Genomic DNA, 24,081 nt, shown 5'->3' on the forward strand with positions numbered 1-24,081 from the left:
GTAAATGTACCAATTATGGTATAACATCACAAACACGTTGAAATGTAAAATTTAGCAACACTTTAAGTTAAGGTAAATAATACGAGTGTATAGCAACTCTCTTTTTTTTCACATGCACTGTGGGTTTAAGTATAGTTCTCAAACACAGAATCACACATTGTAGTTAGATATTGCACACCACGATCACTATTGTCGAAATTCAGAAATCTGAACTTATGTTAACAAAATATAAATCAATAATAAACACACAAATTTCACCAAACATCACTAATAATCTGGTAGGATAGAGAACACCAGATAGGTCACAATCTATGAATATAAGTATACACTTCTGATTACAGGAATTTTGAATCACATTTGTCCACCCAAACATTAAGAGGATTAGAGTTCAAGATGAGAACAAACATGCACTAAATTTACAAATATATATAGATGTGGATAGATACGCCCCCACAGGAACATCTGCACACACTAACACACAAATATTAATAATTACAAATCACTTTGGAGATAAGACATACATTTTTTAAATAGTAGATACTATCTCAAATATATGGGTTATCACACAGAAGGTCACGTTGTATTTAGATACAGGATGCCAAGCAATTTCAGGGTGCAAAACTAATACTCATATTTATAATATATATATAAAAAAATTCTCACATTCAGAATACCCAACTATATACAGGTCCTATTTCTTACAATGCAGAAAATACTAACGACAATTGTGATATACCAACAGAGAATAGAGAGAAATCACAAGCAGTATATTTGACATTAATACTCCACCTACAATATACAACTGTAACAGGGAGGAGTCTATTCCCTTGGTGCCAACTGTATGATATAGGCACAGATAATATGGGAATAGTCCAATAAGACGTTGTGACTGGGATTATATTTAAAATGTACCCTTTTCTCGTTCTTTCCACATTTATAATTAATTTGGATGACTACTTTCCTTCCTCCCTCTGTTTTCCATCCATTAATAATCACAAAAAATACTTAGAGCATATGAAATAGAAAAATCTATTATTTGACTCAATATCAATAGAAATATTTTTCAAAGAATAATATTTGTAAGTAAGCTAGTAATTTGAAGCAATCATTAAAAATGTATGACCATAATTGAATCCCTGTCCAATAAAACCAGCATAGATGAAAACTTGTTTATAATAAGAAAAGAGACAACATTTACATGTAGAATTCCGTGTGAAACAGGTATATACCTACTTAAAATAGACGTCATGATGAATGACATATAAGATTCCAATGAAAATGGAGAAAAGGCGGGACTTCCGGTACATCGAGGCTGTAAATAGGAACAATTCCGGCGGCTCGCTGCCTTTGACAAAGCCCTTACGGGTGAAACGCGTCAGCAGTATGGACGCTGTTTTAGCATAAACTCTGTTAAATCAACAATAGCTTACAATGTCAATAACTTTCAATTCGAATAAAGCCACACTTATTAGTTCCTAAGGGGAATTCAGGGGGAGCTGCGCAAACAGAAGCACTCATTTCTTTCATGTAATTAGCAAGAGTCCATGAGCTAGTGACGTATGGGATATACATTCCTACCAGGAGGGGCAAAGTTTCCCAAACCTTAAAATGCCTATAAATACACCCCTCACCACACCCACAATTCAGTTTTACAAACTTTGCCTCCGATGGAGGTGGTGAAGTAAGTTTGTGCTAGATTCTACGTTGATATGCGCTCCGCAGCAAGTTGGAGCCCGGTTTTCCTCTCAGCGTGCAGTGAATGTCAGAGGGATGTGAGGAGAGTATTGCCTATTTGAATGCAGTGATCTCCTTCTACGGGGTCTATTTCATAGGTTCTCTGTTATCGGTCGTAGAGATTCATCTCTTACCTCCCTTTTCAGATCGACGATATACTCTTATATATACCATTACCTCTGCTGATTCTCGTTTCAGTACTGGTTTGGCTATCTGCTATATGTAGATGAGTGTCCTGGGGTAAGTAAGTCTTATTTTCTGTGACACTCCAAGCTATGGTTGGGCACTTTGTTTATAAAGTTCTAAATATATGTATTCAAACATTTATTTGCCTTGACTCAGAATGTTCAACTTTCCTTATTTTCAGACAGTCAGTTTCATATTTGGGATAATGCATTTTAATTTAACATTTTTTCTTACCTTAAAATTTGACTTTTTCCCTGTGGGCTGTTAGGCTCGCGGGGGCTGAAAATGCTTCATTTTATTGCGTCATTCTTGGCGCGGACTTTTTTGGCGCAAAAATTCTATTTCCGTTTCCGGCGTCATACGTGTCGCCGGAAGTTGCGTCATTTTTTTGACGTTATTTTGCGCCAAAAATGTCGGCGTTCCGGATGTGGCGTCATTTTTGGCGCCAAAAGCATTTAGGCGCCAAATAATGTGGGCGTCTTTTTTGGCGCTAAAAAATATGGGCGTCATTTTTGTCTCCACATTATTTAAGTCTCATTATTTATTGCTTCTGGTTGCTAGAAGCTTGTTCACTGGCATTTTTTTCCCATTCCTGAAACTGTCATTTAAGGAATTTGATCAATTTTGCTTTATATGTTGTTTTTTTCTTTTACATATTGCAAGATGTTCCACGTTGCAACTGAGTCAGAAGATACTTCAGGAAAATCACTGCACAGTGCTGGAGCTACCAAGCTAAGTGTATCTGCTATAAACTTTTGGTATCTGTTTCTCCAGCTGTTATTTGTATTGCATGTCATGTCAAACTTATTAGTGCAGATAAAATTTCCTTTAGTACTGTTACATTACCTGTTGCTGTTCCGTCAACATCTAATTTTCAGAGTGTTCCTGATAACATAAGAGATTTTATTTTTTAAATCCATTAAGAAGGCTATGCCTGTTATTTCTCCTTCTAGTATACATAAAAGTCTTTTAAAACTTCTCTTTTTTCAGATGAATTTTTAAATGAACATCATCATTCTGATACTGATAATGGTTCTTCTGGTTCAGAGGTTTCTGTCTCAGAAGTTGATGCTGATAAATCTTTGTATTTGTTCAAGATGGAATTTATTCGTTCTTTACTTAAAGAAGTGTTATTTGCATTAGAAATAGAGGATTCTGGTCCTCTTGATACTAAATGTAAACGTTTAAATAAGGTTTTTAAATCTCCTGTAGTTATTCCAGAAGTGTTTTATCTCCCTGATGCTATTTCTAAAGTAATTTTCAGGGAATGGAATAATTTGGGTAATTTATTTACTCCTTCTAGACGTTTAAGCAAATTATATCCTGTGCCATCTGACAGATTAGAGTTTTTTGGGACAAAAATCCCTAAGGTTATGGGGCTGTCTCTACTCCTGCTAATGTACTACTATTCCTACCGCAGATAGTACTTCATTTAAGGATCCTTTAGATAGGAAAATTGAATCCTTTCTAAGAAAAGCTTACTTATGTTCAGGTAATCTTCTTAGACCTGCTATATTTTTAGCGGATGTTGCTGCAGCTTCAACTTTTTGGTTAGAAGCTTTAGCGCAACAAGTAACAGATCATAATTTTATAGCATTATTATTATTCTATAACATGCTAATAATTTTATTGGTGATACCATCTTTTGATATCATTAGAGTTGATGTCAGGTATATGTCTCTAGCTATTTTAGCTAGAAAATCTTTATGGATTAAACTTGGAATGCTGACATGTCTTCTAAGTCAACTTTGCTTTCCCTTTCTTTCCAGGGTAAATATTCATTTTCGTTCCTTTCCTCACAACAAGGAACAAAAGCCTGATCCTTTATCCTCAGGAGCGGTATCAGTTTGGAAACTATTTCCAGTTTGGAATATATCCAAGCCTTATAGAAACCTATAGCCAGCTCCTAAGTACCTATGAAGGTGCGGCCCTTATTCCAGCTCAGCTGGTATGGGGCAGATTACGTTTTCTTCAAAGAAATTTGGATCAATTCCGTTCTTAAACTCTGGTTTCAGAAACATTGTTTCAGAAAGGTACAGAATTGGCTTCAAGTTAAGGCCTCCTGCTAAGAGATTCTTTTCTTTCCCGTGTCCCAGTTAACACAGCAAAGGCTCAGCATTTCTGAAATGTGTTTCAGATCTAGAGTTGGCTGGAGTATTTATGCCAGTTCCAGTTCTGGAACAGGGGCTGGGGTTTTATTTTATCTCTTCATTGTACCAAAGAAGGTCAATTCCTTCAGACCAGTTCCGGATCTATCATTATTGAATCGTTATGTTAGGATACCAACATTCAAGATGGTTACTGTAAGACTATCCTGCCTTTTGTTTAGCAAGGGCATTATATGTCTACAATAGATTTACAGGATGTGTATCTGCATATTCCGATTCATCCAGATCACTTTTAGTGTCTGAGATTCTCTTTTTAGACAAGCATTACCAGTTTTGTGGCTCTACCGTTTGGCCTAGCCTCAGTTCCAAGAATTTTTTTCAAAGGTTCTCGGTGCCCTTCTTTCTGTAATCAGAGAATAGGGTTTTGGTATTTCCTTATTTGGACGATATCTTGGTACTTGCTCAGTCTTCTCATTTTCGAAGAATCTCATACGAATCGACTTGTGTTGTTTCTTCAAGTTCATGGTTGGAGGATCAATTTACCAATCAGTTCATTGATTCCTCAGACAAGGGTAACCTTTTTAGGTTTCTAGATAAATTCAGTGTCTATGACTCTGTTCTTGTCAGACAAGAGAAGTTTAACATTGATATCAGCTTGTCAAAACCTTCAGTCACAATCATTCCCTTTGGTAGCCTTATGCATGGAAATGTTGGGTCTTAGGACTGCCGCATCAGATGCGATCTCCTTTGCTCGTTTTCACATGCGACCTCTTCAGCTCTGTATGCTGAACCAATGGTGCAGGGATTACTCAAAGATATCTCAATTAATATCTTTAAACCGATTTTACGACACTCTCTGACATGGTGGACAGATCACCATCGTTTAGTTCAGGGGGCTTCTTTGTTCTTCCGACCTGGACTATAATCTCAACAGATGCAAGTCTTACAGGTTGGGGAGCTGTGTGGGGGTATCTGACGGCACAAGGGGTTTGGGAATCTCAGGAGGTGAGATTTCCGATCAATATTTTGGAACTCCGTGCAATTTTCAGAGCTCTTCAGTCTTGGCCTCTTCTGAAGAGAGAGTTGTTCATTTGTTTTCAGGTAGACAATGTCACAACTGTGGCATACATCAATCAAGGAGGGACTCACAGTACTCTGGCTATGAAAGAAGTATCTCGAATTTTGGTTTGGGCGGAATCCAGCTCCTGTCTAATCTCTGCGGTTCATATCCCAGGTATGGACAATTGGAAAGCGGATTATCTCAGTCGCCAAACGTTGCATCCGGGCGAATGGTCTCTTCACCCAGAGGTATTTCTTCAGATTGTTCAAATGTGGGAACTTCCAGAAATAGATCTGATGGCTTCTCATCTAAACAAGAAACTTCCCAGGTATCTGTCCAGATCCCGGGATCCTCAGGCGGAGGCAGTGGATGCATTATCACTTCCTTGGAAGTATCATCCTGCCTATATCTTTCCGCCTCTAGTTCTTCTTCCAAGAGTAATCTCCAAGATTCTGAAGGAATGCTTGTTTGTTCTGCTGGTAGCTCCGGCATGGCCTCATAGGTTTTGATATGCGGATCTTGTCCAAATGGCCTCTTGCCAACCGTGGACTCTTCCGTTAAGACCAGACCTTTTGTCTCAAGGTCCTTTTTTCCATCAGGATCTGAAATCCTTAAATTTAAAGGTATGGAGATTGAACGCTTGATTCTTGGTCAAAGAGGTTTCTCTGACTCTGTGATTAATACTATGTTACAGGCTCGTAAATCTGTATCCAGAGAGATATATTATAGAGTCTGGAAGACTTATATTTCTTGGTGTCTTTCTCATCATTTTTCTTGGCATTCTTTTAGAATACCGAGAATATTACAGTTTCTTCAGGATGGTTTAGATAAGGGTTTGTCCGCAAGTTCCTTGAAAGGTCAAATCTCTGCTCTTTCTGTTCTTTTTCACAGAAAGATTGCTATTCTTCCTGATATTCATTGTTTTGTACAAGCTTTGGTTCGTATAAAGCCTGTCATTAAGTCAATTTCTCCTCCTTGGAGTTTGAATTTGGTTCTGGGGGCTCTTCAAGCTCCTCCATTTGAACCTATGCATTCATTGGATATTAAATTACTTTCTTGGAAAGTTTTGTTCCTTTTGGCCATCTCTTCTGCCAGAAGAGTTTCTGAATTATCTGCTCTTTCTTGTGAGTCTCCTTTTCTGATTTTTCATCAGGATAAGGCGGTGTTGCGAACTTCTTTTGAATTTTTACCTAAGTTGTGAATTCCAACAACATTAGTAGAGACATTGTGGTTCCTTCATTATGTCCTAATCCTAAGAATTCTAAGGAGAAATCGTTGCATTCTTTGGATGTTATTAGAGCTTTGAAATATTATGTTGAAGCTACTAAGTCTTTCCGAAAGACTTCTAGTTTATTTGTTATCTTTTCCGGTTTTAGAAAGGCCAGAAAACTTCTGCCATTTCTTTGGCATCTTGGTTGAAATCTTTAATTCATCTTGCCTATGTTGAGTCGGGTAAGACTCCGCCTCATAGGATTACAGCTCATTCTACTAGGTCAGTTTCTACTTCCTGGGCGTTTAGGAATGAAGCTTCGGTTGATCAGATTTGCAAAGCGGCAACTTGGTCCTCTTTGCATACTTTTACCAAATTCTACCATTTTGTTGTATTTTCTTCTTCTGAAGCAGTTTTTGGTAGAAAAGTACTTCAGGCAGCGGTTTCAGTTTGAATCTTCTGCTTATGTTTTTCATTAAACTTTATTTTGGGTGTGGATTATTTTCAGCAGGAATTGGCTGTCTTTATTTTATCCCTCCCTCTCTAGTGACTCTTGTGTGGAAAGATCCACATCTTGGGTAGTCATTATCCCATACGTCACTAGCTCATGGACTCTTGCTAATTACATGAAAGAAAACATAATTTATGTAAGAACTTACCTGATAAATTCATTTCTTTCATATTAGCAAGAGTCCATGAGGCCCGCCCCTTTTTTGTGGTGGTTATGATTTTTTTGTATAAAGCACAATTATTCCAATTCCTTATTTTATATGCTTTCGCACTTTTTTCTTATCACCCCACTTCTTGGCTATTCGTTAAACTGAATTGTGGGTGTGGTGAGGGGTGTATTTATAGGCATTTTAAGGTTTGGGAAACTTTGCCCCTTCTGGTAGGAATGTATATCCCATACGTCACTAGCTCATGGACTCTTGCTAATATGAAAGAAATGAATTTATCAGGTAAGTTCTTACATAAATTATGTTTTTTGTATTACGCTACTTTAAGAATCACTAGTGCCTTACTAGAACAAGCTGTTAATCGACTAGCTACTCGGGCATAGCCACGAGCATTATCACAGTGACACTGGTGTACTCGGAGAGTTTAATAATTTTAATATGTTTGATGTTTTCTTGCAATTTTTATTAAAATTTATTAAAAGTTATGTTTTAAATACATGGAAAATCGCACTTTTCAGAGTCTGGGCATAAGAGTGCTATATGCATTCTTTCCGTGGGTAATCCTTTTCCACAATTTCTAGTTCTAATTCAATTCAATGCAGAGCACCAATCCACATACAAATAAAGGTCATATTGGAGCACCAATATAAATTGGATACTTAATATGCTGATATAATACTACCTTACAAGTGGGAATTGCCAATTGTAGCGCCATTGTTACTCTTTTGCTCTCGTATTCTACTATTTAACTAGTGTTTGCGAGGCAGGAGTGTGGCGGTTTAGAGGTTAATATGTTTATTATAGTGGCGGCGATGTCCAGAGCGGCAGATTAGGGGTTAATAAGAATAATGTAGGTGTCTGCGATGTCGGGGGCGGCAGCTTAGGGGTTAATAAGTGTAAGATTAGGGGTGTTTAGACTCGGGGTTCATGTTAGGGTGTTAGGTGTAAACATAAATTTAGTTTCCCCATAGGAATCAATGGGGCTGCGTTACTGAGCTTTACGCTGCTTTATTGCAGGTGTTAGACTTTTTCTCAGCCGTCTCTCCCCATTGATGTCTATGGGGAAATCGTGCACGAGCATGTACAACCAGCTCACCTCTGAATTAAGCAGCGCTGGTATTGGAGTGCGGTATGGAGCACAATTTTACTCTACGCTCACTTCTTGCCTGATAACGCTGGGTTTTTGAAAACCTGTAATACCAGCGCTGTAGGGAAATGAGCGGCGACAATAACGTGCAAGTTAGTACCGCACCCCTCATAACGCAAAACTCGTAATCTAGCCGAGTGTCATTACCTAATGGTACAAGCACCTTAGGCTCTCTGAGCAAGTGTTAAGTTTAAAATGCTGGTGCACGGTACATACTTAAATACACTTTTGAAACAGCTATAGTTTTTATGAGAAGCATTTTAGCTAATGCATGTATTTTACAAAAATCCTTCTTTTCAAAACTTAAATGCATCCATGTGGATTCCAATTTTGGCTGGAATGTCCCTTTAATATTTTTTTGCCAATATATTGAAAGTCTTGTAATTACAATGTGATTTGCCCCTTTAATTTTACTATCTAACGGCTAGATTTAGAGTTTTGTCGGTAACGACCCGCGTAGCTAACGCTGGCTTTTTTCTGGCCGCACCTTTAAAATAACTCTGGTATTGAGAGTCCACAGAATGGCTTTGTTAGGCTCCAAAAAAGGAGCGTAGAGCATATTTAACGCCACTGCAACTCTCGATACCAGAGTTGCTTACAAACGCGGCCAGCTTCAAAAACATGCTCGTGTACGATTCCCCCATAGAAAACAATGGGGCTGTTTGAGCTGAAAAAAAACCTAACACCTGCAAAAAAGCCGCGTTCAGCTCCTAACGCAGCCCCATTGTTGTCTATGGGGAAACACTTCCTACGTCTGCACCTAACACTCTAACATGTACCCCGAGTCTAAACACCCCTAACCTTACACTTATTAACCCCTAATCTGCCGCCCCCGCTATCGCTGACCCCTGCATATTATTATTAACCCCTAATCTGCCGCTCCGTAAACCGCCGCTACTTACATTATCCCTATGTACCCCTAATCTGCTGCCCCTAACACCGCCGACCCCTATATTATATTTATTAACCCCTAATCTGCCCCCCACAATGTCGCCTCCACCTGCCTACACTTATTAACCCCTAATCTGCTGAGCGGACAGCACCGCTATTATAATAAAGTTATTAACCCCTAATCCGCCTCACTAACCCTATAATAAATAGTATTAACCCCTAATCTGCCCTCCCTAACATCGCCGACACCTAACTTCAAACATTAACCCCTAATCTGCTGACTGGAGCTCACCGCTATTCTAATAAATGTATTAACCCCTAAAGCTAAGTCTAACCCTAACACTAACACCCCCCTAAGTTAAATATAATTTAAATCTAACGAAATTAATTAACTCTTATTAAATAAATTATTCCTATTTAAAGCTAAATACTTACCTGTAAAATAAATCCTAATATAGCTACAATATAAATTATAATTATATTATAGCTATTTTAGGATTTATATTTATTTTACAGGTAACTTTGTATTTATTTTAACCACGTACAATAGCTATTAAATAGTTAAGAACTATTTAATAGCTAAAATAGTTAAAATAATTACAAAATTACCTGTAAAATAAATCCTAACCTAAGTTACAATTAAACCTAACACTACACTATCAATAAATTAATTAAATAAAATACCTACAATTGAATAACGGCCGAGTGGGGACAAGGAGATAAGTGCGGTGGGTAAGATCTGACTGAGAGACACAGTGCTGGGCACCGGGTGACAGAGGTACGCTTAGGCTCACAAACTGTTAACGGACCCACCGGTCCTCTTAAAGACGCTCTTTTTCCCCCATGCCCCTGCACAACGGCAGTGAGAGCGGAACGCTGCCTGGGGTTTAAGCCATATTTATCTCTATACCTTCTATACCCGGGATAACTCCTGTGACATTGACTACTACTATACAGCCCTACTTTGATACAAGCCCTAAAGATTGCTGCATCCCCCCTGGTGGGGCCCCTGGGATCAAAAGCCACATAACAAGTCACAGCATACCACGTGGCAGTTAGACTCTGGACTGATCTTGCTTACATCAGAGCCCTATGACACATTGGGCTGTACAGTGTTATAGCAGACACACAGGGACATTGGAATCCACCAAAGCTACTGACTTTTAACGGGAGCAACTGGAGGCATACCTTACAGGCACAGGGCCAATCATACATAGGGCCGGGAAGCCCACACAGCATCACCTTAACCACTGAGACAGCCTTACCTACTTAGAGCAGCTGCTGTGCACTACCCGGTGTACAGTGATAAGGATACATTGTGGTTGAACTTTTGCCTTATTAAAGGACGCCTAATTTGATGTGAAAGAAACTGTATGAATGAGACAGGAGTGAGTGGTTATATCTGAGAAAAGTACTTATATGTGGCACCTTGAGCACAGGCTATAACATATATCCAGAAAGTGAGTGACAGTTGAAAGTTACTCTTTGTAATCTGTTTATTTTTCATCAGGCTGAAACTGTGTTTGTTACATGCTGTAAGGTGATATTGCATTTCTCCACTAGAATCTCTTTTATGGCCTGCAATCCTTAGATTGCTGAACTCAGCAAACGCATTTTCCTGCAACAAACTTACTGTATGGTATAGCCGGGTTTATATTATCTATACTGTGTTTGGATTCACTGTGTTATTCTCTCTTCACCTGTGTTACACCCATCTGTTTTTCTTTCTTTTTTTCTTTTTTTTTTAACTGCTTTATGGGTACATGGAGAAATTTTTAACTAATCACACAATGTCAAGCCGCAATAAAAACAGTGAGCGAAGAAACAGGGCAGGTACTGAACAGGCCTCTCAAAGTTCCATTGTAGACCCCTTTCAGGAAACCAGTCAGATAGACACCCACCCTATTGTAAAACAGATTTCAATGCTGTTCATGCCTAAAATTGATAACTTACAAAGAGGGGTTGACACACTCACTGACAATGTCAAGCAATTCTCAACCAGAGTAGCTGAAGCTGAGGGTAGAATCTCTGACTTGGAAGATAGCAATGTAGCTAATGTCAACAAAATTAGGAATCTCGAAAGGCAAGCTCTAACTTTACAACTAAAAGTAGACGATCTGGAAAACAGATCGCGACGCAATAATGTGCGTCTCTTGGGCCTGCCAGAAACGGTTAAACCGGGTGACATACTGCAATTTGTAGAAAAAACACTACCTTCTTTACTAAACATCCCACTTAGAGATCTAGATGGAGGAGTGGAGAGAGCGCATAGGGTAGGAGTAGAGAAGCTAGGCGCAGATAGATCACAGCCCCGCCCTATTATGATCAAATTTCTGCATTTTCAGACAAAAAACAACCATCATGAGAGCATATAGAAAGCTAGATCATCTGACTTTTGAGAATGCACGTCTGCTACTATTTCAAGACTTTTCTGCAGATCTCACGCGCAGGCGTAGAGAATTCTCGCCCATCTGCTCTAGATTGCACAGGGAGGGTAGACAAGCCTATCTTTTATACCCTGCTAGGTTAAAAATCATCACTTCTAGAGGTCCAAGATTCTTCGACAATCCCATAGAAGCTCAGGAATTTGTGGAGAAGGGAGGGTCCCCTGTGCATAGCCCGGTCAGAGAGCAAGATGGGAGGGAACTAGGCTGAAGGGAATAAATAGATGTGTACCTATCACACAACATTCTGGTCAGGTAACTAAATTTATTTTTCATGATGGCTCAGAGTCTATCTAACAGGAAACGACCCGAGATATCATGTACAAGTTACGTTTTGAGGTTAGTTGTCCTTGCTGGGACGTTTTTATTGGGGGGGAAATGTCAATGCCACACAATTCAGCTGAAAGATACGGGTGAGACCTATGAGTCAAATGGCTATGTTAGATCATTAACTGATTTTCAGGGAACAGACCCTAAGGGGCCATATCCCTCTCTAGGGAAATCTACAAGTTGTTTTTTTTTTGATTGTTTGTTTATAGGCTGTTTGAAGTTTAGAATTTTGTTAACTCTGTCTATGTTGTTCTACCCACATGTTCACCTGATAACAACATGGGCCGAAAGCCTAGATTTACTTGTTTACTATGTAGAACAAAAGTTGATTGTTACTATGCAAGCTCGAGACTTTAAGAGATCAGGTTCTCTATACGAGAGGCCCGTGAAAATGTTCTTAAAATGTCTGAGGGGTCTGAGTTTTTTTAATATGCATAAAATACCTTTCCTGCAAAGCCAAATAGGTATATTGAATGTTGGGATAACAAACCCTTTTTTCTTTACCATAGAGCAGCTCTTGGAAAAAGCGAAGCTGGCTACTCACGGGGGCCTGGCGGTGGCTCGTCGCATAGGGAGGCTGAACCGGAAGCCTGTACGGTGCGGTGAGAGGGTTTTTTTTTTTTTTTTTCCCTTCTTCTTCTTCTTCTTTCTTTCTCTCTCTCTCTCTTTCCCCTTTTCCCTCTCCTGTCCCTCCTCTCTCTCCTCCCTCTTCCAATTCTTTGATTGCTTTCTTGTATGTACTGACAACCTACACTCATACTCACACCATGCTTATGGGTTCTAATTGGTTAATTGACATTTAATCTCTACTCATGGAATGTTGGAGGTATTCACTCCCCAATAAAGAGGAAAACTATTCTTACTCACCTTAGAAAAAAGAAAGCAGAGATCGCGTTCCTTCAGGAAACGCATCTCTTAGATTTAGAACATGAGAAACTGAAGTCGGATTGGGTGGGGAGGGTTGAATATGCCTCCTATAGCTCGGCCAGTAGAGGAGTGGCAATACTTTTGGGGAAGAGGCTGGAATACAAAATTAGGGAGGTACTCAAAGACCCAGAGGGTAGATACATATTGATACAAATTTGCCTTGCAGGGAAAGTTTACACTTTATGCAATATCTATGCCCCTAACCAAAGGGATAGAGCATTCTGGAACGCTATGGTTGCAGTCATCACCCCCTATATGGGTACACACATAATCCTGGGAGGGGACTTCAATCTCACACCCAACTCTCATTGCGATAGGCTAAGAGTGCCAAAGGGGGGGAAAATTGGTAAATCAGCCAGAACTTCGGAGAAATACAAAAAAGACATCTTTGCGCTCTTGGGCAGCTCCCTGGATGTGGTAGACATTTGGAGACAGCTGAACCCTGACGGGAAAGATTACACGTGTGCGTCGCGCGCGTCTCCCACTTTGTCTCGTATAGACCTCTTTTTGGTCTCAAACTCCTTACTCACACACATTATTGACACCAAAATTGGGGATGTGGTGGTCTCGGACCATTGCACTCTTCCTCAATAAGAATCCACCAATCTCTAACAGACGTACACTAAGATTTCCAAAACATCTCCTTCATTCACAGGAATTCCAAAATTACCTGGTTCATTCCTGGGATGACTATCAGGCAACTAATGCACAACACACGGACTCCCCAGAGCTGTTTTGGACAGCGGCTAAGGCTGTCCTGTCGGGTAACATTATTGCATTCCTGGCTCGCAGGAAAAAACAATGTACAGAGAGACTCGAGAGACTCAGGGAAAGCCTAACGGAGACCTATCGTGTTTACTGTTTGGCACCCTCCAGCCCTAACTATGGCAAATATATAACCGCAAAGAGGGAATATGATGCGCTACTTGCCAGTCAGGCCTCACAGGCACTGTTACGATCTAGAGGTAAATGCTATAGGTCTGGGGACAAGTCCGGGAAGCTTATGGCATCCTTGGTAAATATCAACACTACCTCTAAGCACGTGGTGGCACTGAAAGCTCAGGGTAAAATTGTAAAGGATGCAGAGTCAATCGCAGAGGCATTTGCGGAATATTATTCCGCTTTATACTCCAGCGAACAAGCTACTGGAGTGGCGAGGAGAGATGAATTCTGGAAAGGTGTCAACATTCCACAGATATCAGACTCCCAATTAGAGACACTGAATGCTCACATAGGTGAGGAAGAGATTCAGAGGACGATAATGTCGATGTCATTGGGCAAAGCTCCAGGCCCTGATGGGCTACCGGTGGAATTCTACCGACTGCTCAAAGCACAAGTATCTCCGGCTTTAGCGGCTCTATACGCCACTTACTTTGACGGGGAAAGAGCACCAGCCCCCGATTTCTCCGCAGCATATATTACCTTAATTCCAAAGGCCGGAAAGGATGGTCTATTGCCTGAGTCGTACCGTCCAATCTCATTACTAAACTCAGACTACAAGATACTGACCAAGCTGCTGGCGGAGAGGCTTAAGTTCATCCTGCCTGATATTATCCATGGGGATCAAACGGGATTCATGTATGCGAGGTCCTCAGTGGTTAATGTTCGTAGAGTCCTACAGGTTATACATCACTACTGGACCAAAAAACATGACGACTCCGTAAAGAATGGGGAGGAGGCCTTCCTGCTGTCTCTTGACGCAGAGAAGGCCTTTGACCGGGTAGAATGGGACCATCTCTTCCACACCATGACCAAGGCAGCTTTCTCTGGCCCGTTTCTTGAGTTTATCAAAAATCTGTATCACGCTCCATATGCCAACATTCTTGTTAATAATACATTCTCCACCAACATTCATCTACATAGAGGAACGCGACAGGGTTGTCCCCTGTCGCCTCTTCTTTTTAACATAGCCTTGGAGCCACTGGCAATCAGATTGCGGCATGCCTTTCCCGGCATTGACGCGGTGGGTCATCCGCAACACCTGGCGTTGTACGCGGATGATATGCTCTTGTTCGTCCAAGACCCCCAAACTAACATACCACCTATACTCGAGATCCTCACTGAGTTTGGCCTGTTCTCAGGCTATAAAGTGAATATGCAGAAGTCGGAGATCTTATGGTTACACAGAAAGACCTGTAGGGATGGAGAGTTCCCGTTCACTGTAGCCAAGCATGACATCACATACCTTGGTGTTAGGATCTCTGCCAATCCTAACAAACTCTATGCAAACAACTTGACACCTATTTGCTCAAAACTACAGGCTCAGATGAATAGCTGGGGATCTCTGCCCCTCTCGTTGTCAGGCAGGGTGAGCCTGCTCAAAATGGTAGTGCTGCCTCGTCTTCTCTATCCTCTTTTAATGTTGCCCATGCTTCTAAACAAAACTGACGTCAAAAGGTTGAATGCGGCAGCGACCCGTTTCATATGGAAAGGGGGGAAGCCACGCATCTCCAGAGAAAAGCTAAGTATGCATTTCCTTAATGGGGGTCTGGCTTTGCCAGACTTTAAGTTGTATAACTGGGCAGCCTTGATACGCTTGGTGCTTGACTGGCAGGTGGGCACTCATCACTTCTGTCAACCCGCTTTGGAACAGGCAGTTCTGGGGAATGTCTCCCTGGCATACCTGCCACACATTACAAATATGAAATCGGTGAAGGCCCTGGGCCTCAATATGCTATTTACAGACCCCTTAAAAGCCTGGCACCAGGCTCACAAATTTCTGAAGAGATCATGCCATGCCTCAAATTACTTACCCTTTGTTAAAAACCCTGACTTTCCGGCTGGGTCAGAAACGCAACCTTTCCTGATATGGGAACAAAGAGGGCTGAAATCCCTTAAACAATTTCTGGACCCTCTGTCAAAAGAGGTCAAAACCTTTGGGACCTTACAACGGGAATTTGGCCTGCCAAGGACACACTTCTTTGCCTTCCTACAGGCGTGGCATTATACCACTGCCTTAATAAGAGACACATCTGAATTCTGGGAGGGTTCTCCCTTCTGGGTGACTCAGGCACTGTACCAGATGGGGAGATTCTCTCTATCCGAAATTTACCAATCACTCATACATAAACATTCGGAGGGAGTGCGAGAAAAGCTTCGGACGGGTTGGTCCAGAGAGGGAGTTAGTGAAGTTTCGTGGGAGGATATTCGAACGGGGCTGGAGAGAACTAAGTTAGCCACTTTGTCGGCCGGGTTCAGGGAAACTCAAGTTCGCTTTCTTCACAGAGCGTACCTCACTCCGAGACATCTGGCTAAATGGGTGCCAATGCACCCTAACGTGTGTGCAAAGTGCTCAATGGAAGCCCCTACCCTTTTACACTATATTTGGGAATGCCCAACAGTCAGGCAATATTGGGGTAAAATACAATACTGGATTAATCAAGCTCTACAGATAAGACTCACAATCCTACCGGAAACTGTCATTTTCTTACACTGGGAATCACAACACAAACAACAAGATGCAGTGCTGAGTCTGATAATGTTGTTAGCTAGAAAATGTATTCTAAATAAGTGGACGGGGAGGAGAGGTCCCTCTTTTCAAGGCTTTAAGAACCTACTCAGAACACAGATATTCATTGAGCAGGTAGATGTCAGGATGGATGTTCAAAATAGACTGGGCCATTTCTTGCGTAAATGGCGTAGGCTTATACTCACCTTTGAACTAGAGATACAAAGACAAATACTGTTCCCATTTAAAGACTCAGCTGCCTTCTTGGAGGGAGGGCTGAGGGGCGAGTGGGAGCACTTACTTACTGAACCGATGAACCTGGGATAGAACTTTTCTCTCTTCCCCCCTCTCTACTTCCCCCCTCCTGTACTCACCCTTGTACTCTTCTTCTCCCTTTTTTTTTTTTTTTTTTTTCTCTTCCACCGCCGTCGGGCCTTCTGGGAGCTAGCTTCACGTTAGTATCTACAGTTATTTATTGAGACTTGTTGAGTTTTATTGTTTAGGTTAATTTAGATAGGTAGTAAGTAGGACTACTAAGAAAATGGAAAATGGATAGGTGGGGATTATTAGGGGCATATGCTGATATATGACACTACATCCAAAGAACTCATATTACAAAATCATTGTATTGAATGTACCAGATGTCGACACTAACTGTATCACATAACTGTATTGTTCTTGGTTGTTTGCATATTTATGCTTTACTATAACGTGATTGTATTTGTATCGCCCTACTCCACAATAATAAAAATGATATGTTAAAAAAAAAAAATACCTACAATTACCTACAATTACACCTAACACTACACTATCAATAAATGAATTAAATACAATATCTACAAATAAATACAATTAAATAAACTAACTAAAGTACAAAAAATAAAAAAGAACTAAGTTACAAAAAATAAAAAAATATTTACAAACATAAGAAAAATATTACAACAATTTTAAACTAATTACACCTACTCTAAGCCCCCTAATAAAATAACAAAGCCCCCCAAAATTAAAAATGCCCTACCCTATTCTAAATTACAAAAGTTCAAAGCTCTTTTATCTTACCAGCCCTGAACAGGGCCCTTTGCGGGGCATGCCCCAAGAAATTCAGCTCTTTTTCCTGTAAAAAAACACATACAATACCCCCCCCAACATTACAACCCACCACCCACATACCCCTAATCTAACCCAAACCCCCCTTAAATAAACCTAACACTAAGCCCCTGAAGATCTTCCTACCTTATCTTCACCATACCAGGTTCACCGATCGATCCAGAAGAGCTCCTCCGATATCCTGATCCAAGCCCAAGCAGGGGGCTGAAGATGTCCATGATCCGGCTGAAGTCATCATCCAAGCGGGAGCTGAAGAGGTCCATGATCCGGCTGAAGTCATCATCCAAGCGGGAGCTGAAGAGGTCCATGATCCGGCTGAAGTCTTCTATCAACGGTATCTTCAGTCTTCTTTCTTCCGGATCCATCTTGCAGACCTCCGATGTGGAACATCCTGCTGGCCCGACGGACTACCGATGAATGAAGGCTCCTTTAAGGGACGTCATCCAAGATGGCGTCCCTCGAATTCCGATTGGCTGATAGGATTCTATCAGCCAATCGGAATTAAGGTAGGAAAATTCTGATTGGCTGATGGAATCAGCCAATCAGGATCAAGTTCAATCCGATTGGCTGTTCCGATCAGCCAATAGAATGCAAGCTCAATCTGATTGGCTGATCGGATCAGCCAATCGGATTGAACTTGATTCTGATTGGCTGATTCCATCAGCCAATCAGAATTTTCCTACCTTAATTCCGATTGGCTGATAGAATCCTATAAGCCAATCGGAATTCGAGGGACGCCATCTTGGATGACGTCCCTTAAAGGAGCCTTCATTCGTCGGTAGTCCATCGGGCCAGCAGGATGTTCCGCATCGGAGGTCTGCAAGATGGATCCGGAAGAAAGAAGATTGAAGATGCCGTTGATAGAAGACTTCAGCCGGATCATGGACCTCTTCAGCTCCCGCTTGGATGATGACTTCAGCCGGATCATGGACCTCTTCAGCTCCCGCTAGGATGATGACTTCAGCCGGATCATGGACATCTTCAGCCACCTGCTTGGGCTTGGATCAGGACATCGGAGGAGCTCTTCTGGATCGATCGGTGAACCTGGTATGGTGAAGATAAGGTAGGAAGATCTTAAGGGGCTTAGTGTTAGGTTTATTTAAGGGGGTTTTGGGTTAGATTAGGGGTATGTGGGTGGTGGGTTGTAATGTTGGAGGGGGGGTATTGTATGTGTTTTTTTTACAGGAAAAAGAGCTGAATTTCTTGGGGCATGCCCCACAAAGGGCCCTGTTCAGGGCTGGTAAGGTAAAAGATCTTTGAACTTTTGTAATTTAGAATAGGGTAGGGCATTTTTTATTTTTGGGGGCTTTGTTATTTTATTAGGGGGCTTAGAGTAGGTGTAATTAGTTTAAAATTGTTGTAATATTTTTCTTATGTTTGTAAATATGTTTTTATTTTTTGTAACTTAGTTCTTTTTTATTTTTTGTACTTTAGTTAGTTTATTTAATTGTATTTATTTGTAGATATTGTATTTAATTAATTTATTGATAGTGTAGTGTTAGGTGTAATTGTAGGTAATTGTAGGTATTTTATTTAATTAATTTATTGATAGTGTAGTGTTAGGTTTAATTGTAACTTAGGTTAGGATTTATTTTACAGGTAAATTTGTAATTATTTTAACTATTTTAGCTATTAAATAGTTCTTAACTATTTAATAGCTATTGTACCTGGTTAAAATAAATACAAAGTTACCTGTAAAATAAATATAAATCCTAAAATAGCTATAATATAATTATAATTTATATTGTAGCTATATTATGATTTATTTTACAGGTAAGTATTTAGCTTTAAATAGGAATAATTTATTTAATAAGAGTTAATTAATTTCGTTAGATTTAAATTATATTTAACTTAGGGGGGTGTTAGTGTTAGGGTTAGACTTAGCTTTAGGGGTTAATACATTTATTAGAATAGCGGTGAGCTCCAGTAGGCAGATTAGGGGTTAATGTTTGAAGTTAGGTGTCGGCGATGTTAGGGAGGGCATATTAGGGGTTAATACTATTTATTATAGGGTTAGTGAGGCGGATTAGGGGTTAATAACTTTATTATAGTAGCGGTGCGGTCCGCTCGGCAGATTAGGGGTTAATAAGTGTAGGCAGGTGGAGGCGATGTTGAGGGGGGCAGATTAGGGGTTAATAAATATAATATAGGGGTCGGCGGTGTTAGGGGCAGCAGATTAGGGGTACATAAGTATAACGTAGGTGGCGGTCGGTAGATTAGGGGTTAATTATTGTAGGTAGCTGGCGGCGACGTTGTGGGGGGCAGGTTAGGGGTTAATAAATATAATATAGGGGTCGGCGATGTTAGGGCAGCAGATTAGGGGTACATAAGGATAACGTAGGTGGCGGTCGGCAGATTAGGGGTTAAAAAAATTTAATTGAGTGTCGGCGATGTGGGGGGGGCCTCGGTTTAGGGGTACATAGGTAGTTTATGGGTGTTAGTGTACTTTAGGGCACAGTAGTTAAGAGCTTTATGAACCGGCGTTAGCCCAGAAAGCTCTTAACTCCTGGCTTTTTTCTGCGGCTGGAGTTTTGTCGTTAGATTTTTAACGCTCACTTCAGCCACCACTCTAAATACCGGAGTTAGAAAGATCCCATTGAAAAGATAGGATACGCAATTGACGTAAGGGGATCTGCGGTATGGAAAAGTCGCGGCTGAAAAGTGAGCGTTAGACCCTTTTTTGACTGACTCCAAATACCGGCGGTAGCCTAAAACTAGCGTTAGGAGCCTCTAACGCTGGTTTTCACGGCTACCGCCAAACTCCAAATCTAGGCCTAAATATTTTGTTCTTTGGGTAAATGGTTTAATAATTGCTTGTTAAGACTGCTTAAAACTCTGAAGGGTCGGGGGGGAACTTCCGGGCAGCGGCCATGCCTAGTCGCACAACTGCATACTGCTCCAGCATTTCTAACCTTTCTTTATGATATCCTGTTTTAGCCAACACATCCTTGTGTTATATAATTGGATTTATGATCTACTACAGAACCTGCATCTGATGAACCTAATCTTACAGAAATAGCTGCAGGTATCAGTGCCCGGAGCAATACGTGAAGTTTAGGCCTTTCTTAAACCCCCCGGCAAGGCATCTCCTGGCCTTGTCGTTAGGCAGCACTCAGTGCTGAATCTTTCTTTATTGCATCAAGCGGGCCTGTCTGCAGTTACAGAGCGAAGACCAACATGGACTGTGCTATTGACATTTTGAAGGAGCTGAGCCATTTATTAGCGTATCACCATGCTGCACTTGAACAAACGCTGTATATGGCATTCCACCCCAAGACTATCCATCCTTCTCAATTAGCTCTACAACTTGAGCCCGCTGTGGCAGATCACAAGGGCGACAGCGCTACGGAGCTCCAGAGCCGTTCAATCACCCGGAGCTGCTGTAAGGGAGAAACGGATCCCATTAACATACTACCTGAAATAAATGACTGAGAGACGATAGATGCGCTTGCAGGCGATATTGAACTCGGCACTATCTACATGTGGATCACTGAAAATAACACTGATGTGCCTCAGCATGGCTTTGCATCTCGTCAGGCAGTTGAGAAACCATGTGGGAGATCTCTTGCTGAAGGTCTTTCTTGGAGCTTTGGAGAGTTAAACTAATTTTAATGTGCAACAATAGGTTGTATACTTCCCAGTTAACTCTTAAAGCTTTTAAGTATTCTCTTTTATTATAATTTTTTCTTACTTTAAGTATAGATATGGGTATGTTTTCTGTATGAGACAAGTTGAGTTTAATAATAATATTACAGGCTACTTTATTTGGTCATAACTATGAATATTGTCCTCTCTAGGCTGCTATGCTACAGATTATAGCTAGATTTTGCTAACTACATGTGACCTGTAGTTTCACTGTACTGTGTTTTATGTGAATATTACTCTTCTAGTCTCTAGTCTTGATAGGTGCATGAGATTGACTGCATCCTAGAATTACTACTGGGCAAAATGGGGATGTTATTGCTGTAGTCTCAATTTAGACAAGTTCTGGTATACAATATATGTATAATTACTTAAGAAACCCATGGCTCACTTTTAATGTCTACTCCATGAGGAACACTGTCAGGAATCTTTAATACTTTATTGATGTCTCCTGGGGTGTGTCCCTGCACTTAGTGCTGCTTAACTTTTATATTCCTTTAACACTTGTAATAACAAACTTATACAGCCGCCCTCACATCTATGCCCCAAGAACATATGTTAGCCTTTTAGCTTTATTTATACTTATAGTGCTATGGGTGAGTTCTGTGAACAGACGCCTCGCTGCCAGCGACTGGGGCAGCACAACGTCTACTTTGTATGTATACAGAGCTTTTTATTAGAACCTCAGACTTTGCCCTACGCCCTAGCAAAACTAAACCTATACCCACTTAGGCTACCCTTTTCTCCTTCTAAATGGTTCAGGATTATGGCTACTGTTTCACCTATAGCCGATAATCTGCTGTGGCATATTTACAGGACCCATACAACTCTCCCCTACATATAAGCATTTATACTCTATATAGATATACTCACTAACTTGAGCGCAGCTCCTTCATATATTAAGTATTAAGCCTTACACAGCTGTTTTCTTGTTGTAATGCAGATAGAGCCCTACTTATAATTTGTCAGATAGGTATCATTATTTCTTGTGAATTACCGTATTTTCTTTCTTTGTTCAATTTGTATGAAAAATTAGGTGTTCCTGGAGACTCAAGAGTAGTCTCTTAATGTTCATTTTAACCCTCTGTCGCTTGGTTCATTTAGGAATCATTGTAGGCCCAAGAGTGGCCTCAAGAGATAGATAATTAGAGGGCTTCCAATTTTAAAGGCTAATTATATTTTCTGTTCTCTACTCGAATAATATAAGTTAAACTTGTTATGTTTGAATATTGTTCTGTACCATTGTAACCCCAATGTATGCTCTGTTTATTGCTTTTTGGAGATGTAAGCCGTAACTCACCTCAATAAAAAATATAAAAAAAAAAATGATAAACACTGAGGGGAACTTCAAGAGTGCCTGTGATAATCATAAGGCTATCCTGCAAACTAATACATTTTAGACTTTATAAGCTAATGTTTAATATCTGTCATCAACATCTATGTTTGTGCTTGTTTATCTATAAAGCTTTACATTTGTGACATTTTTAAATTTGTTTTCACTTCTTGATGGACAAGTAAAAAATCTTAATGCCAAAAAAAAAAACTCTGAAGGGTCAATACCTAAAATGGGTATGAAGGTGTAAAATACTTGGACACATTACCTATTTGTCGTTGCAGAACCATAGGAGAGCTGAGCTCAGAAGCATTTAATAAGTCCTGTTTAATTTTCACTTTATCAAAAGTCATTACCTGGAAAAAAAATAATGCGTGTCACTTGTTTTTTGCATGAGTAAGAGAAAAATGAAATGACCACAGTACAATTGCATAATCAATAAATGCATAATAATGACAATGCAAAAGCCCTTAGTTTGAATTTCAAATGAGTAGTCAAATTTTTTTTCTGACAATCACAAAATGCTCAGTAGGACCTGAAGCCTCAGAAAGGGTGCATAAAAAAAAGATTGTGCACATTTAGGTAATTTAAGTGAACTGGAAAGTTGTTTAAAATTGTGTGCTCTATCTGAATCATGAAAGTTTGATATTGACTTGACCGTCCCTTTAAAGGAACGTTAAATGCAAAAAAATAGATAATGATACATATGAAACAGCAGTACTTAAAGGGATATGAAACCCTTTTTTTCTATCATGAGTTAGATAGAACAGGCAATTTTAAGAAACTTTCTAATTTACTCCTATTATCATTTTTTTTGTTCTCTTGGTATGCTTTGTTGAATGAGCAGCAATGCACTACTGGTTGCTGACTGAACACATGGGTGAGCCAATGACAATCAGTATATACATGCAGCCACCAATCAGCAGCCAGAACCTAGGTTCTTTGCTGCTCCTGAACTTTCCTTTCAGCAAAGGATAACAAGAGAAGGAAGCAACTTAAATAATAGAAGTATATTGGAAAGTTGTTTAAAATTGTGTTCTCTATCTGAATCATAAAAGAAAAGTTTTGTGTTTCATGTCCCTTTAAACATGTTAACATTTTTTATGCATGTTTGTGTGCAGTGTATCCATGGTAACAGATTCCACTCTGAGACAATGCTAAATCAGTGACACGTCAAAAACCATACAAATATAAAGTATTCATTTTTCTGCAATGATTGTTTTCCAGCCATAATATATCTTAAAATGTCCTCTTTTATACACAACAGAGGAAGAAATGACTTTAAAAAAACAGTCCATGTTCACAGAAAAGACCCTTCTGTTCTATTTATATCCTATACAGCAATGAAAACGTGAAATGGAGCATGCGAATAAAGACAAAGTGAATGTCACACAGAACAAAAGTAAATTAATTAGTGTAGTCTGTTCAGTCAGTTAAATGTAAGTGAATGACAAGCTTTAGTAAACAAACACAGTCTCAAATAAACTCTCAATGTTTCCATGGAAACAATGATTATTTAAATCTCACTGTGACTTATGTGGCCAAATGTTTATAAAGATTCATTTTTATATTGTTTTATTGTTTTATTGTAAACCAATATAATTTTGTTTACACATATACAAAAAAGTGAAATACATTCTTACTGCAGATAATGTATTTGAAAGAGACCCCAGTTTAAAAAAAAACCACAAAAACTTTGTTTTGTTTATTTTGATAGCATTTCTCTTAAAGGGACACTGAACCCAAATATTTTATTTTGTGATTCAGATAGAGCATTACATTTTAAGCAACTTTCTAATTTACTCCTATTATCAAATTTTCTTTATTCTCTTGGTAT

The 24,081-nt window shown here is 39.8% G+C and overlaps 1 protein-coding gene across 1 annotated transcript in view; it reads right to left on the reverse strand.

Annotated features, from left to right (window-relative positions):
- The window catches only part of LOC128651914 (uncharacterized), a 193,945-nt gene that overhangs the window by 121,293 nt on the left and 48,571 nt on the right, over positions 1 to 24,081 (reverse strand). The window contains exon 4 of the mRNA XM_053704878.1: positions 22,513 to 22,600. Within this exon, the coding sequence (XP_053560853.1) occupies positions 22,513 to 22,600 (88 nt within the window). The remainder of the gene's footprint in view (positions 1 to 22,512; positions 22,601 to 24,081) is intronic.

This window comes from Bombina bombina, chromosome 3 (genome assembly GCF_027579735.1).
Source record: "Bombina bombina isolate aBomBom1 chromosome 3, aBomBom1.pri, whole genome shotgun sequence".
NCBI lineage: Eukaryota > Metazoa > Chordata > Amphibia > Anura > Bombinatoridae > Bombina > Bombina bombina.